Below are 14,632 nucleotides of genomic sequence, written 5' to 3' on the forward strand. Positions count from 1 at the left end.
AATAAGCCGCGTGTAGCAAATTAGGAAGTTATTAAGTAGGATTTGAGGTCCTAACAGCGGTGAGTATGAAGATTTCTGTCTTCTGGGTTGTAGCGCCGTGTAGACTGGTCGATGTTAACCAACGTTTCAGAGGTCATACTGCCTCCATTATCAGGGCGATGAGTATGAAGATTTCTGTCTTCTGGGTTGTTGCGCTGTGTAGTCTGGTCGATGTTAACCAACGTTTCAGAGGTCATACTGCCTCCATTATCAGGGCGATGAGTATGAAGATTTCTGTCTTCTGGGTTGTTGCGCTGTGTAGTCTGGTCGATGTTTACCAACGTTTCAGAGGTCATACTGCCTCCATTATCAGGGCGATGAGTATGAAGATTTCTGTCTTCTGGATTGTTGCGCTGTGTAGTCTGGTCGATGTTAACCAACGTTTCAGAGGTCATACTGCCTCCATTATCAGGGCGATGAGTATGAAGATTTCTGTCTTCTGGGTTCTTGCGCTGTGTAGTCTGGTCGATGTTTACCAACGTTTCAGAGGTCATACTGCCTCCATTATCAGGGCGATGAGTATGAAGATTTCTGTCTTCTGGGTTCTTGCGCTGTGTAGTCTGGTCGATGTTTACCAACGTTTCAGAGGTCATACTGCCTCCATCATCAGGGCGATGAAGATTTCTTGTCTTCTGGGTTGTTGCGCTGTGTAGTCTGGTAGATGTTTACCGACGTTTCTGAGGTCATACTGCCTCCGTCATCAGGGCGATGAAGATTTCTGTCTTCTGGGTTGTAGCGCCGTGTAGTATGGTAGATTTTTATCAACGTTTCATAAGTCGTTGCTGCCTTCATCGTCAGGGCGATGGACTCTTCAAAATTGTGTTCGGAAAGATTTTAAAAGCCGGTTAAATTCAGGGAGTGCTCGCTAATGTTAAGTCCAGAATCTCCAATATTACCGCCCCCTACCTAAATACGTAAAACTTAACTATAAGAATTATTTGATCTGGTTTTGTATGGGTGTAGAACTTGGTCTCCTACGTTAAGGGAGTGAGAACAGGGTAATGACGAGAATATTTAGACTTGAAGATAAGATCGAAGATGTCGGGATAATATTAAAATAGCTCTTACATAAATATGATATGATGTGGTCTGGATATATTTGGCAGAGAATAGGAAATTTTTGCGGGCTTTGGTGAATATGGTAACGGTATCTCAGATCTAAAAGTTCGTGACGATGGTGAGTTATTTAAATAAAATGTTTTTAGGCCATTTTCCATCGTCTAAAATAATAAAATACACAATGAAATTGAAACGACGTTTCGGAGATGGGGCTCTGTAGGTACATAAAGACGGAGATAGAGCCCCATCTCCGAAACGTCGTTTCAATTTTATTGTGTATACTATTATTTTAGGCGATGGAAAATATCCAAAGAACTTTTTATATAAATGGTAACGGTAGTTTGTTAGTTACGAGAAAAAAATGTGTGAAAACATTAAATTTTAAAATTAAATTATTTGGTTATTCCGTCAAATCACAATGTATTTAAAATAAGATAATTAAAATAATTAAAATATCATTCTGTGTTCCATATCGAATAATCGATTTACAATTGGAACAGTTATCGATTATTCGATATGGAACACAGAATGATATTTTAATTATTTTAATTATCTTATTTTAAATACATTGTGATTTGACGGAATAACCAAATAATTTAATTTTAATTTAATAAATCACAATATGACGCAACTACACTATCTTATTAAATTTTAATTGAACTTACCTTTGTGAACCTCTTGGATTGGGATTATTTGTACCATTTGGTGATAATGTAACACGAGAAAATAATTTCGCTAGAGAGTCAATTCTGTTGGCAAGAAGAGGTGTTCTCTCTCCAGGTATGGAAACTATTCCAGTTTTTATAAAACTTGAACCTTCCTCATCATCCGTAGAAACGGAACGTTGTTTCCTGAGCCCCAACTTCGCACTAACAGGAACGCGAGTTTGAAGTTCTGAAACTGATTGGGCTCTTCTCGACATCGGACGTTTTCGACGTCGATAATAACTTCTGGGCTGATGATGGGTGCAAAATCGATCGTGACCCGTTGTCTGAAGTTCCTTATCTCCATCTTCCTTGCGTGATATACTTTGATATATATTAAACATGGCTGCTCCGTTACTTTAGCTGGCTGTAGATGGCTGTTAACTGACAAAGCTTTTCACGAAGAAGTCCAACCAATGTTCTTTCATCCTATTTGGCTGACATTTACAAGGCTTTGTTTCCTGTATCGTGTGTTACACCTTGTCACGTGTTTCTCTTCTAGAGCCACAAAAACTGTCTTGATACCAGAGAAATACATTTATCACGTTACGTGAAGTGTCAATTTCATAGGTTTCCGGTTTATTTAAAGATATCTATAACCTATTTTTATTCGTCAAGGAAAGGGTATAATTATATTATCACGTGTTATATGTGTGCGTCCCACTAATGACTATTAAACCGATTTATTTAATTACTTACTTAATGAAGCCTTATGAACTGCGTCGAGGTGATTGCAAAGGCGAACAGAGAAGGCGATACTGAGGAAAACCATTAACACCTCATAAAAGAGATTTAAGACTCTCACGAAGGTAAACTTATCCACAGGTGTGTACCAATTTTTATCTTCATGAACTCAGTACAGACAGACCTTGAGAAAATTAAAGACCCGTATCTGGGAAACTACTGGGCCGATTTTGTCGTGACTTCCATATGACCTTGATCTTTACGTGACCTCAATTTGACATGAGTATGGTCAACCAGGTATTTACGGTTTGGCAGAAATAATTCTAAATGAATTTAAAAATGATAGAGCAGATGGTACAGATGGTAGTCTTTTAAGGTTTGAGGAAGATTAAGAGGTATAATTCTATTTTTTAAACTTCTTGGAACAAAAGAATTTAACTTTACGTTCCATTATTACAAACAAGCAGCTTTATGAGTTAATCTGTAGATAAATAGATATACAATGCTCATTCACATGTCTTAAGAAATTTCTAACATTCCTAAGATATGAGACTTCTATAATATGTTAGAATATTTCTCTCTGACATCTAAGATTTTGTGTGATCTAAATATATGTGGACTGCAGAGTGGGTGGTAACTTTTTTTTACAGTGGTGTGAATTACCTACATTTAAGTACGAGGCGCGTCCTCAAAGTAAGTTTCCCACTCGTCCCACAGCTAGCAAACCTTATATTGCGCGAAACGACTGTGCGTACGTGATAGAGCAATGACGTAGCATGGCGCATGCACTAAAGGCACTTCCCGCGTTCTCACAGTAGCATCGTTGCAGCTGTTGAAGATGGAGGTTCTTATTCCAGCTCCCGCCGACTGTGAAGTGCGGTCAGTGATAACGCTAGGCCGCACACGGCTCGACGGACAGCAAGTCTCCTGCAGGAGTTCAGCTGGGAGGTGTTTAATCATCCACCCTACAGCCCGGACCTCGCTCCCAGTGATTTCCATCTTTTACTACACCTCAAGAAATTCCTGTCCGGTCAGCGTCAGCGTTTTGAGAATGACAGAGAGGCGGAGATGGTTGTCACACAGTGGTTCCAATCCCAGGCGGCAGACTTCTACGACACAGGTATTCAAAAGTTGGTCCCACGGTATGACCAATGTCTCAATTCCGGTGGCGAATATGTTGAAAAATAGCTGGACACTTGCTGTATCTGTTGCAATAAATATTTCCATGAAATTGTGTTTTGTTTCTGTAAACGGCCCCAGGGAAACGTACTTTGTGGACGAGCCTCGTACGTTACCAAATCTCTCAAATAGTTACATCCTCCTTATCTTATAGACACTTAGAACTTTCGTAGAGCAATGTAAAATGAAACTAGATGATTCAGTCCAAAGTTAGTAGATCTGCATTAGTGCTCGTTGAATGTCTTTCTATCTCAAAATAATTGGTTGTTTTGCACTTTCTTGGTGCAAAACACAAGGAAATTAAAAACCGCAAACAGTCGTCGATTCAATCCTTTTCTAGGATTCATTTTGAAAAATCAAACTAATAAAATATCCCCTGAAATTATGTAAATAACATATTTTTAACATGTGTTCATATGTTCTGCTCTGTGTCGTTAATGATGTTCGGAGTTATGTTACGACGAGTCGCAAGGTCGATAGATCGACTTCGCATCTTGTTGGTTATACGATCATCCAACATGAATCTATTTTCTGTTTCAGAAGTTGTAAGGAGACCCTCGTGCGTGGAACTGAGGCTCTTACTCCTAAATGTTTTATCAATTCCTGAAAATTTTACTGCAAGAAAAGTTCGCTACAAGGAAACACATTTATAGATTGGGTTTACGAACAGCATTCATCCCGAGTTTGTATTAATGTCCCAAGGTATAAGAAAATTATGTGGCTGGTTAAAATAGGATTTGAAGACAGTCCTACCTACTCAGTTGTGGACAAAATCATGGCGCCAAGGCGCAGTGTCCGTACCTGCACCGACGCAGCCAATACGCCAACACTGCGAGGAGTCCGATTCCCGTGGACAGAAGCACGAGACCCACCTGAGAGAAACCGAGAAGCAAGTGGAAACAAGAGACGTTTACAAAATTTTAGTAGATAAACCTTAACTAAAAAAAAAATATTACTCGGAAATCGTCTGCCGATTCAGTATCATTCTTGTCCCATACAAATTTTTAGTAAAATTTAGTGAAATTTTTCAAAAAAAAAAATAATGTAAATGAATCTAAAGAGTACGTTACACACTTCGATGATTCAAGATTTAGACTAATATTTCCAGTTTGTGACTGGATGTATTGACAGTCATACACTTGACGTAGAACGTAGAATCGTAATTTATTCACTAATAAAACTAATTATTAGAACGATCAAATCAAGGAATATGAGATGGGAAGACCATGTAGAGCGCATTAGAGTTATGATAAATTTGTACACAATATTTTTTGGTAAGCCTGAAGGGTGGCCACGGTGGTCTAGCGGTTAGAACGCTGGCCTTGTAATCCTGGGGGTCTCGGGTTAGATTCCCGGCGGTACCCGAATTTATAAATTGTGTTGGGCAAGGCCGTGGTCTAGGCAACACGGAGTTTTCCTCCGTGGCATCCCAACAATTACTCCATTCACACACAGAAGAAGGCAATGGCAAACCACTTCTGGATCATCTGCCAAGAACGTATATGAACAGGTCCCAGTCCGAGAAAAGGATGGAAGGATCCTGTTCATATGGACCTGTCGTCAGACAGAACACTAAATAAATAAATGATGGCCACGGTGGTCTAGCGGTTAGAACGCTGGCCTTGTAATCCTGGGGTCTCGGGTTCGATTCCCGGCGGTGCCCGAATTTATAACTTGTGTTGGGCAAGGCCGTGGTCTAGGCAACACGGAGTTTTCCTCCGTGGCATCCCAACAATTACTCCATTCACACACAGAAGAAGGCAATGGCAAACCACTTCTGGATCATCTGCCAAGAACGTATATGAACAGGTCCCAGTCCGAGAAAAGGATGGAAGGATCCTGTTCATATGGACCTGTCGTCAGACAGAACACTAAATAAATAAAATAAGGCTGAAGGAAGGTGAAGTTTAGAAATACTTAGTCATGAGATATTATTAAAATGGATCTTAAAGAAATGTGATTGGAAGATGTTAATTTTATTCGTCTGGCACTAGACAGGGACCTGTAGTGGGCTTTTGCAAAACGGTAATGAACCTTTGGGTTCTATAAAAGTCGAGGGACACTTTTTTACCAGCGGAGAGTAGACAATGTGTTTCTCAAAAAGGGCTCTGTTCCAATGTAGTTAGTGTTTTGTCAATAAGCTACATCAGAATTATTATATTAGACCGGGAAGTGTCTACTTACCCAATAATACCGAGCGATAATCCCCGGGGTCTCCTTGTTCGCATGTCCAGCCTTCATCCCTGCAGAGAGCAGCTACTCGTGACATCACCTAGAAGAATACGCAGTGCATGCCCTTTCAATGTTTACAAATCTAACACAACAAACCAAATAAATATACTCACGTCGCGCGCTGTAATACGAGACACAGACAGAATATTTTTACAAATACGCTCCTTTTTAAAATTCGTTTCAATGAGAACAAAAGATTTTCTATTGTATACAAAATCTTGATCGCTGTTGCTTTACGACATTTCCACCAGGGGCAGTACATTATCTCAAAAGAGCTTTATTCTGAGACATCAAATATAATAATATTTTTATATAGTTTGGTAATTATACGCAGTTAAAACTAACGCTTATTTTTAGAAATAGTCTGTATAAAAGTACCACAAAATATAGATCGATAGTGTCAAATAAAGTGGGGTCTAACATGTAAAAATTATACCCTATGAAGTCTACTAAATGTTACGTAATCCTTAAAATAACATGACGTGGATCAGAAATAAATATAAAATAAAAGTGTCAGTCTCGGAATGGTTTTTAGGTTTATTTCTTGTTAAAGAATAAGAAATTTGTCGCCGAATATTATTGTGGTAATAATCGATTACCAGAAACCTGTAAGATACGAGGTGCGATCGGAAAGTTTCAAGACTGTGTCAATAGAGGGTGAACCGGATGTAGTACGAGCTTCTGCCTCTAGGGGGTGCGGCCTACATTCATAGTGAATCAGTGTGCCAGCCGGAATCATCGAATTAGCATTTGTTTCTTAGTTACGGGCGTTTTGGTAGTGCATTACACCGACCCTCCTGCGATTTCGGAATGGCGTGTGCATCAAATTTTGCCAAAAACTCGCCAAAACGGCTACGGAAACCTATGAAATGCTAAAGCAAGCATTTGGGGAGTCCGCAATGGGTCGTGCACAAACTTTTGTGTGGCATTCACGTTTTAAAAATGGCCGAACCTCTGTCGATGATGACGAGCGTTCTGGACGACCATCTTCGAGCACAACGACCGAAAATGTTACGAAGATTCGTATGTTACTTAAAGTTAGAAAATAATGTAATTAACCTTCCTACACCTTCACAGTTAAGAATTCTTGGGTAAAATGGTATAGACAGAAAACAACCCAGAAGATCACCAACTATGTTCGTATCGCTATAAAAACAATTCAAATCCGGTTTCCGAGTTCTCCGACTTAAGACCAGAGCACGATTCTAGTGTACATGCATTTCAACTATCGACATACATCCCAAATACTACACAGCGCAACACCTCAGACGAACATCGTATTGATCAGAGGTTCTCAAACAGCGGACCGCAGATATATTTTATGATTCCCACGTATTTATATCCGTATCGTCCCGTATGATAAAATTTTAAACATGTTTGGTGCTTCCATTATCAAACCCTGATGATGGAGGCAGTAAGTACCTCTGACAACAACCCAGAAGACCATCTACATATTCACCGCCATGAGGATCTGAAATCTCAAATAGTAACAGAGTTTGTTAAAAAATTATTTAGTATTATGTAAAACTGCTTGCAATGGTGGACCTAACTTAGTAGCATTTAAATGAACATAAGAGTTTAAATGAACTGTTATAATTTATAATTTTACGGTCCGCGATCTGATAAGAATGGGAAAATATTTCCTAAGGTCTGACAAAGTTTGAGAATCCCTGGTGTATTGATTAACTGTTTTCCCGAATGATAATAATAACTCTTCGATCGTCCTGTTGTAAGACAACTATATTTAAGTCTGAACTGCAAACTTATACGTCTTCGATCTAATGGGGCTCGCTGAATCAAACATTTTATCGGTTGCATTACTACGACGAAAAATCTTTTTAAAGATGATTTGAATTCACCAAAAAGTACTGACAAAAAGTGTTAATATTACTATGAGAAGAGTACAGACATCTGCTTCAACACTTAGTGTCTGAACGTGTATTCCTAAAAACAAAATGTACATAAGTTAATTATTTATGAAGGCAATAACAATCCTATTCTATTAGTTTATCACGTCCGTCTATCTGACTCTCTCTCCGTTTGTAACATGACACACTACACTACACTACACTACACTACACTACACTTTGTCCGGTAATTTTGACAACTTATTTTGGATTAAGAAAGCCATTTTATAAATACATATATGAATATTTACACATATCTTAAGTTTTTTATGCATTTTATAATAGATTTCTAAACGTCTAAAACTACACTTTGTTTTACAAAAATGCATTTTAATTTACTTTAAGGATGATATTATGTAAGGTATTCATTAAAAGTTTAATGTTATATTTTTTAAATTTTTTTAATCTTGAATCAGCTGGTAGCTATTTATAAAATGGAGTACATGCACACGACATTTGTGACACTCATAAGGTATACGAGTATATGTTACTTTTTACAAGGTATTTCATAAAATATAAACACGTTCGAGAAATTCGCTGTCTGTACATATAATTAAAAAGTGTTGGTTGATGATTAACTTTTATAAATCCCTATTTGCGTATGTGTATTTTGTTAAACAGTTGTCATGGTAACACTTTTATGGGATTTTTGACCTTATGATATAGTATTTATGACTTCCTGTTTTTATTCCTTTACATTTTCGAGTCATTCTTAACGAATAATTTTATAGCTGAATAATAGTAAGTTATTACTGTGTCACATGTCCGTATATATATATATATATATATATATATATATATATATATATATATATGCCTTGTGGCATAGTGACTGAACAAAAAACACTTATTAATTCTGGTAAACAGTTCTGCTATAATAAGATTCGCCTACAACTTCTTAGTATTTGCGAAGATATAATATTTACGTTGTTCCTAGTATGTCAATGTTATTGTGGCCGTCAACTTTAATATTTGTTTACAGAATTTAAATATTAGGTTTGGCACTTTTACAAATGCCGACTCAGTAATATTCAATTTTTATCAAAGATAGTAGAGGTTTTATGAAACGTATAAAATGGTGTTTTATGACAGTTATTTCGACCTGAATTATTAATTAGCATAAACAATTATTAAAATTTTATGAACAGGATAATAGGAGATGATAATGTTGCGTCATATTGTGATGATTATAATTGTTTAATTTTAACCGTCTAATCACAATAAAATATTTTATTAAATATTAAAATATTATTATTACAATCAACATTTAATATTTAAAATATTTAAAATATATTAAAATATATTAAAATGAGGCTCTTTCTATCGAAATGTTCGATTTACAATTAGATATTTAATGGATATCTGACGAAGGATTGCATTTAGAATATTACATTTAAATTTATATTGATTATGCACCTGAAGATGGTTCATTGAAAACCGAAACATGTCGTGAAAAAGATGATGCTCTAATTGTAAATCGAACATTTCGATAGAAAGAGCATCATTTTAATATATTTTAAATATTTTAAATATTAAATGTTAATTGTAATAATAATATTTTAATATTTAATAAAATATTTTATTGTGATTAGACGGTTAAAATTAAACTAGGATAATAGGAATTGTTGCGCCATAACAACTGACGAAGATATTTGTGTTATACGTCTATTTTGTTGTGTTAAGGAGGCTCTGTAAGGAACAATTCAAAGTTGTAAATGACTTTATAAGTGAACGCTGGCTACATTTACAAATGGACAACGTTAGCATAAACCTGGGTATGATCTTGTATATAAATATTTTGTATGATTTGCTAATGATGTATAGACCTACATTGTGAACGATATATTATTTATTCTGTCTCACTCCTGAATTATTATTTTAAGAAACACATATCTGTATCTCTGGAAATATTAAAGCAGGCGATAAAATTTCGTTTCAGATCCCATCTGATACTGGATGATTTTGTTGGTGTTATTGATCACTGTCGGCATGTCCTATATTACCATCCATTGCATTATTCGAGTCTAGAGATTTTATTGTAATTTGTCAGGGAATTATGTATAACCCTGTATACAGAAGTACAGTTTTATTTTTTATCTTGTATTTATACGAAACTGGCTCCATCACATATTGGGAAGAACATAGATTATGGGCGTTTTAAAACAGCATACTAAAGACAAGACGGATTAAATTACAGAATGGTACAGAAAACTGCTCAACTAACAGAGCCATTGTCCAGATATTATTACGAAGACCAAATAAAGAATTATGGAGTATGAAATGGTTAGATAGGGCAAAGCATCTAATGCACGTAGGGAGATTAGAAATGCATACGTAATTTTGGTTGGGAAGTCTTAGTGTAACAGATCATTCTGAAGACCTAGGCATGTATGGGAAGATAATATTAAAATGTATTTAGTGAAATAAGAATGGAGTGTATTGATGGGATTTATCTGACTCAGGATAGAGAATGGTGAAAGGATCTTGTGAATGTGGTAATGAGTTTTGAGTTCCATAAAGACGGAGAATTTGTTGACCGCCTGAAAAACTACCATCTATATATTTTAAGAATTCATATTGACTCTATAATACTTTAAAAGCTTCATTTTTACAAGTCTTTTGGTGTTAATTTTATTTTGAATGACACCATGGCTATAACTTAGCGTCCTAAAACAGTAAAAATGCTAATCTATGCCTTAAATTCCAAATTAACTTTCTATAACAAAGCGTATCAACTTATCTTATGGTAAGAAAATGATTCTAGTTAAGTACATAAACAAAAACCATTAGCCGATAACATTAATATTTCATAACATCCGAATTTTACTATTTTTTTAAGGTTACATAAAGTAATTACAATGCAATGAATATCCGTAATATTATGTTAATTTTCTTATTACACTATCTAAACAATTTGAAAATCAAAATTTAATTTCGAAATTGTGGCCGAGAAAATTAAATCTAATTTCCTAAAACGTGTTAGATAACTGGCTGCTACTGGTAAATAATTTGACTGATTTTCTTACCATGAAGACGGGTGTCTTCTGGGTTGTAGCGACCTGATGATGGAGGCGGCTAGAACCTCTGAAATGTTTGTCAACTTCTACCAGACTACACGGAGCTACAACCCTTGAAGACAGCCATCTACGGACTCACTCAATCTTACAATTCCGTATTTTGAACAGCCTCACACTGGACCCTATCCTGAGACAGATGGACATAGACTACACACATTCACACTCTATTTCCATAAGATCGATTTTAAACATTATCCTTCCATCTACATCTAGGTCTTACAAGTGGACTCTTTACTTTTAGGCTAAACAAAATGCGCATTTCTTGTAACTCTCATGCATACTACACGTCCGACCATCTCATCGTCCTTGATTTTGTCTCACCTAATAACACTCGATGAAAAGTACAATTTATTAAGTTCCTCGTAACTGTTCCAATTTTTTGTTGTTGGAGAATCTGTACAATGCAGAGTTTCCGTAATGAATAAAACTATTTTTACCAACGAGTGGATTAAAATGGCAAAGAATTAATTTGTAAAATACGTTTAAGCCCATTTTAAATAGACCTATGTCGTTTATTCTTGTAACAAATGGAGCTACACGAAAACTAATTTGGGAAATACACTACCGCCATTGCACTAAAGGTCGAAATCAATACAATACCGTAGGGGCAAGGCTTTGATCGCGCACGTCGGACATCCAGGCACAAATGAGCTCCAGCACACACATTGTTTTAACATGGCACATGTGTCGGAGACAACTCGGTTCTCTCTGGGGCCTGTGGGCGGTTGGTATTTGACATTTTAAACAAATAACAACACTAGGTTAATATAATAATATTAGTGTTCTGTCTGACGACAGGTCCGTATGAACACGATCCTTCCATCCTTTTCTCGGACTGGGACCTGTTCATATACGTTCTTGGCAGATGATCCAGAAGTGGTTTGCCATTGCCTTCTTCTGTGTGTGAATGGAGTAATTGTTGGGATGGCACGGAGGAAAACTCCGTGTTGCCTAGACCACGGCCTTGCCCAACACAAGTTATAAATTCGGGCACCGCCGGGAATCAAACCCGAGACCCCAGGATTACAAGGCCAGCGTTCTAACCGCTAGACCACCGTGGCCATCATTTATTTATTTAGTGTTCTGTCTGAAGACAGGTCCATATGAACAGGATCCTTCCATCCTTTTCTCGGACTGGGACCTGTTCATATACGTTCTTGGCAGATGATCCAGAAGTGGTTTGCCATTGCCTTCTTCTGTGTGTGAATGGAGTAATTGTTGGGATGCCACGGAGGAAAACTCCGTGTTGCCTAGACCACGGCCTTGCCCAACACAAGTTATAAATTCGGGCCGTGATGACGGAAGCTGCAAGCAACTTTGAAACGTCCATAAACTTCTATTATATACGCGGAGCAATGATTAATGGTCGAAATAAAAAATGCATAAAAGATATTTGGGAGGATGATATGAAAGGAAATATTTAAGATTATTGTTTATGAACATGTGGAATGTATTAGTCTGGGTCTTGTGACCCACGGCAATGTGTATTTGTTTTTATTAAGAATTCTTTAACGTATTAACGTTTGGACTCGTAAAGAGATTACACCAAGGACTTAGTTTTTAAACGCAAAATCACGAGAGTAAGAATAATTTGAGTTTATGTTTGCAGACTTGATAATGCGAGTAAGAGTTACGCTTGCAGAAATATTAAGACAGTAGGTACGAATTCTACCCAAATGTGCCATAATTTTAAGATTGAATCTGGCAGATTAAAAAATTAATATTCTTGTATAATTTACACGTACGTTTATATTATAATTATGTTTTATTTTCGGAGTTGCGCAAACAACTATTAATTTCATTTATTTTATGTAGACTTGGCCTTGACAAATTATTCTGGAGCTGAAATTATATTTGTCATCAGTTCGTTACCTTCCTACTCATCCAACATAAGAACAATTTTTATTTTCTTGATAATATCTTATGTTACCAAACAGCCTGCAATATTTATTGAAATATTTCATAGAGTACACTCTTGTTAGTTAACCAAAAGTTTCAGGGAAGACAGATTAAGATATGGATGTGACAAAACCTTAAACAGCAAAGTATTCGGTTGGAAAAGCTGAGTACAGTCTTGTCTAGATTTCTGGGTACTGGACTGACCCTCGAGACAAACCACAAACGTCTCCTCCCAAATATTTACCCAGTATAAATCGACATCATAAAACTCCTTCAGTTGGAGGTTCAGTTTACTATTTATTGATTCTGCAATTATTTAAAAGCAACCGCGAACCCCTTTGCAGCACATATTAGGATACCAGAAAGTGTGAAAAGCATGCTTTATATTAACAGTGAGGTAACCCACATATAATCAGTTAAGAAATAAATTATAATTATTTCCTGTTATTACAGTTCTCTAGTTTAACACGATTTTATCATTACATACTGTAAAAAAAATAATTTAATATTAACGTACAAGTATGACTACGTTTTATCTTAAAGCGTAAATCAGTCAATAAAGCAATATTTATATCCCATAAACTATTATGTTTTGGCCCTTCAAGCTATCTTATCCTTGTTTTAAAATATACACAGAACATCAAAATATAGTAATCTAAACTTATTTTATAAACATATGCATGAATATTTGTAATAATTTACATTTACTTAAATAATAAACATTATATTACTGATTTTATATTGTACATTAAAAACCTCTGGAACGTATGTTTTCTACTAGTCAAAATGGCGGTAAAACCCTTCGTAAATAATTTAATATATATTTTAACTACATTACTCCATCCTTTATCTCATTAAATTATCCACATTCTTGAGATAGATTTTCACAGCTGGGTCTAGACTTTGTATGTGCTAACGTAAGTAAGAAAAATCATGAAACATCTCTGTCAAAATAGACGAAAACACAACCGATAATCGAACCAGGGACATTCAGATACAAGCGTGCAAACTACTCGACAATCACAGTGGTATAGAGCAATTAAATGTATTAAAAATTAACGATACTATGTTAAACTAATAAATAAATCGAATTACACAAGATTCCTGTTCATTTTACATTTACATTTGACATATAAAAATAATTAATGTTGCTGCACGCAGTATGTAAGGATTATATAATTCTGTAAGCTGTTGTTATGTAATCGGTAGTACATAAATCGAAATGTATTTTATATACAATTTCTCATGACTCACAAAAATACACATATTAACTATGTGTACTTTTAAATTATAGATAATAAACATAAATTTTATATTTTAATTAACTATATTTAAAAGTATTAAGTATTAAATTAATTATTCGGTTTTTGTCCGTCTAATCACAATTATATTTAAAATTTACAAATAAGATAATTAAAATATAATTTTATGTTCCACATCGAATAATCGATTATTCGATGTGGAACATGAAATAATATTTTAATTATCTTATTTGTAAATTTTAAATATAATTGTGATTAGACGGACAAAACCGAATAATTAATTTAATATTTAATTCACAATATGACGCAATTATACTATCTTAAGTATTAAGTATTTTAATACTCCTCTGAAAAGTACCCCGTATTTGGTATATATCATTTATTTCAATATATATTTATTTTGTGGTTAATTTTATGACGCAGTAATTCTGACTATATAGCGTCTAATGATAGAATGGTTTATTGAATGACGTATTGGAAAATACATATAAGGAAGTAATTACCTAATTTAAGGTACTATCCTGGTATTTTGACGAAAAATCTGAGGAAAACCTCGCACCCCTCAATATCCGGACCGAGGTTTGAACCCA

The 14,632-nt window shown here is 35.5% G+C and overlaps 2 protein-coding genes across 11 annotated transcripts in view; one reads left to right on the plus strand and one right to left on the minus strand.

The window, feature by feature from the left end:
* Slob (Slowpoke binding protein) overlaps positions 1 to 14,632 on the minus strand; it is a 543,833-nt gene that overhangs the window by 373,227 nt on the left and 155,974 nt on the right. For 8 of the 10 annotated variants that reach the window (XM_087354943.1, XM_087354941.1, XM_087354942.1 and 5 more), the window contains 2 exons: positions 5,850 to 5,937; positions 4,467 to 4,537 (listed from right to left, as the gene is read on the minus strand). In XM_087354943.1, coding sequence (XP_087211069.1) covers positions 4,467 to 4,537; positions 5,850 to 5,906 — 128 coding nt within the window. In that variant the 5' untranslated portion in view covers positions 5,907 to 5,937. Of the gene's footprint in view, positions 1 to 1,763; positions 2,219 to 4,466; positions 4,538 to 5,849; positions 6,370 to 14,632 lie in introns of those variants that run through there. The other 2 variants (XM_022077806.2, XM_087354945.1) reach the window with 2 other exon arrangements.
* LOC110836532 (nose resistant to fluoxetine protein 6-like) overlaps positions 1 to 14,632 on the plus strand; it is a 94,841-nt gene that overhangs the window by 37,107 nt on the left and 43,102 nt on the right. The gene's annotated exons all lie outside the window — the stretch shown is intronic.

This window comes from Zootermopsis nevadensis, unplaced genomic scaffold (genome assembly GCF_977971745.1).
Source record: "Zootermopsis nevadensis isolate Lab colony 2312 unplaced genomic scaffold, Znev_1.0 Znev_ptg000024l, whole genome shotgun sequence".
In the NCBI taxonomy this organism is placed as follows: domain Eukaryota; kingdom Metazoa; phylum Arthropoda; class Insecta; order Blattodea; family Termopsidae; genus Zootermopsis; species Zootermopsis nevadensis.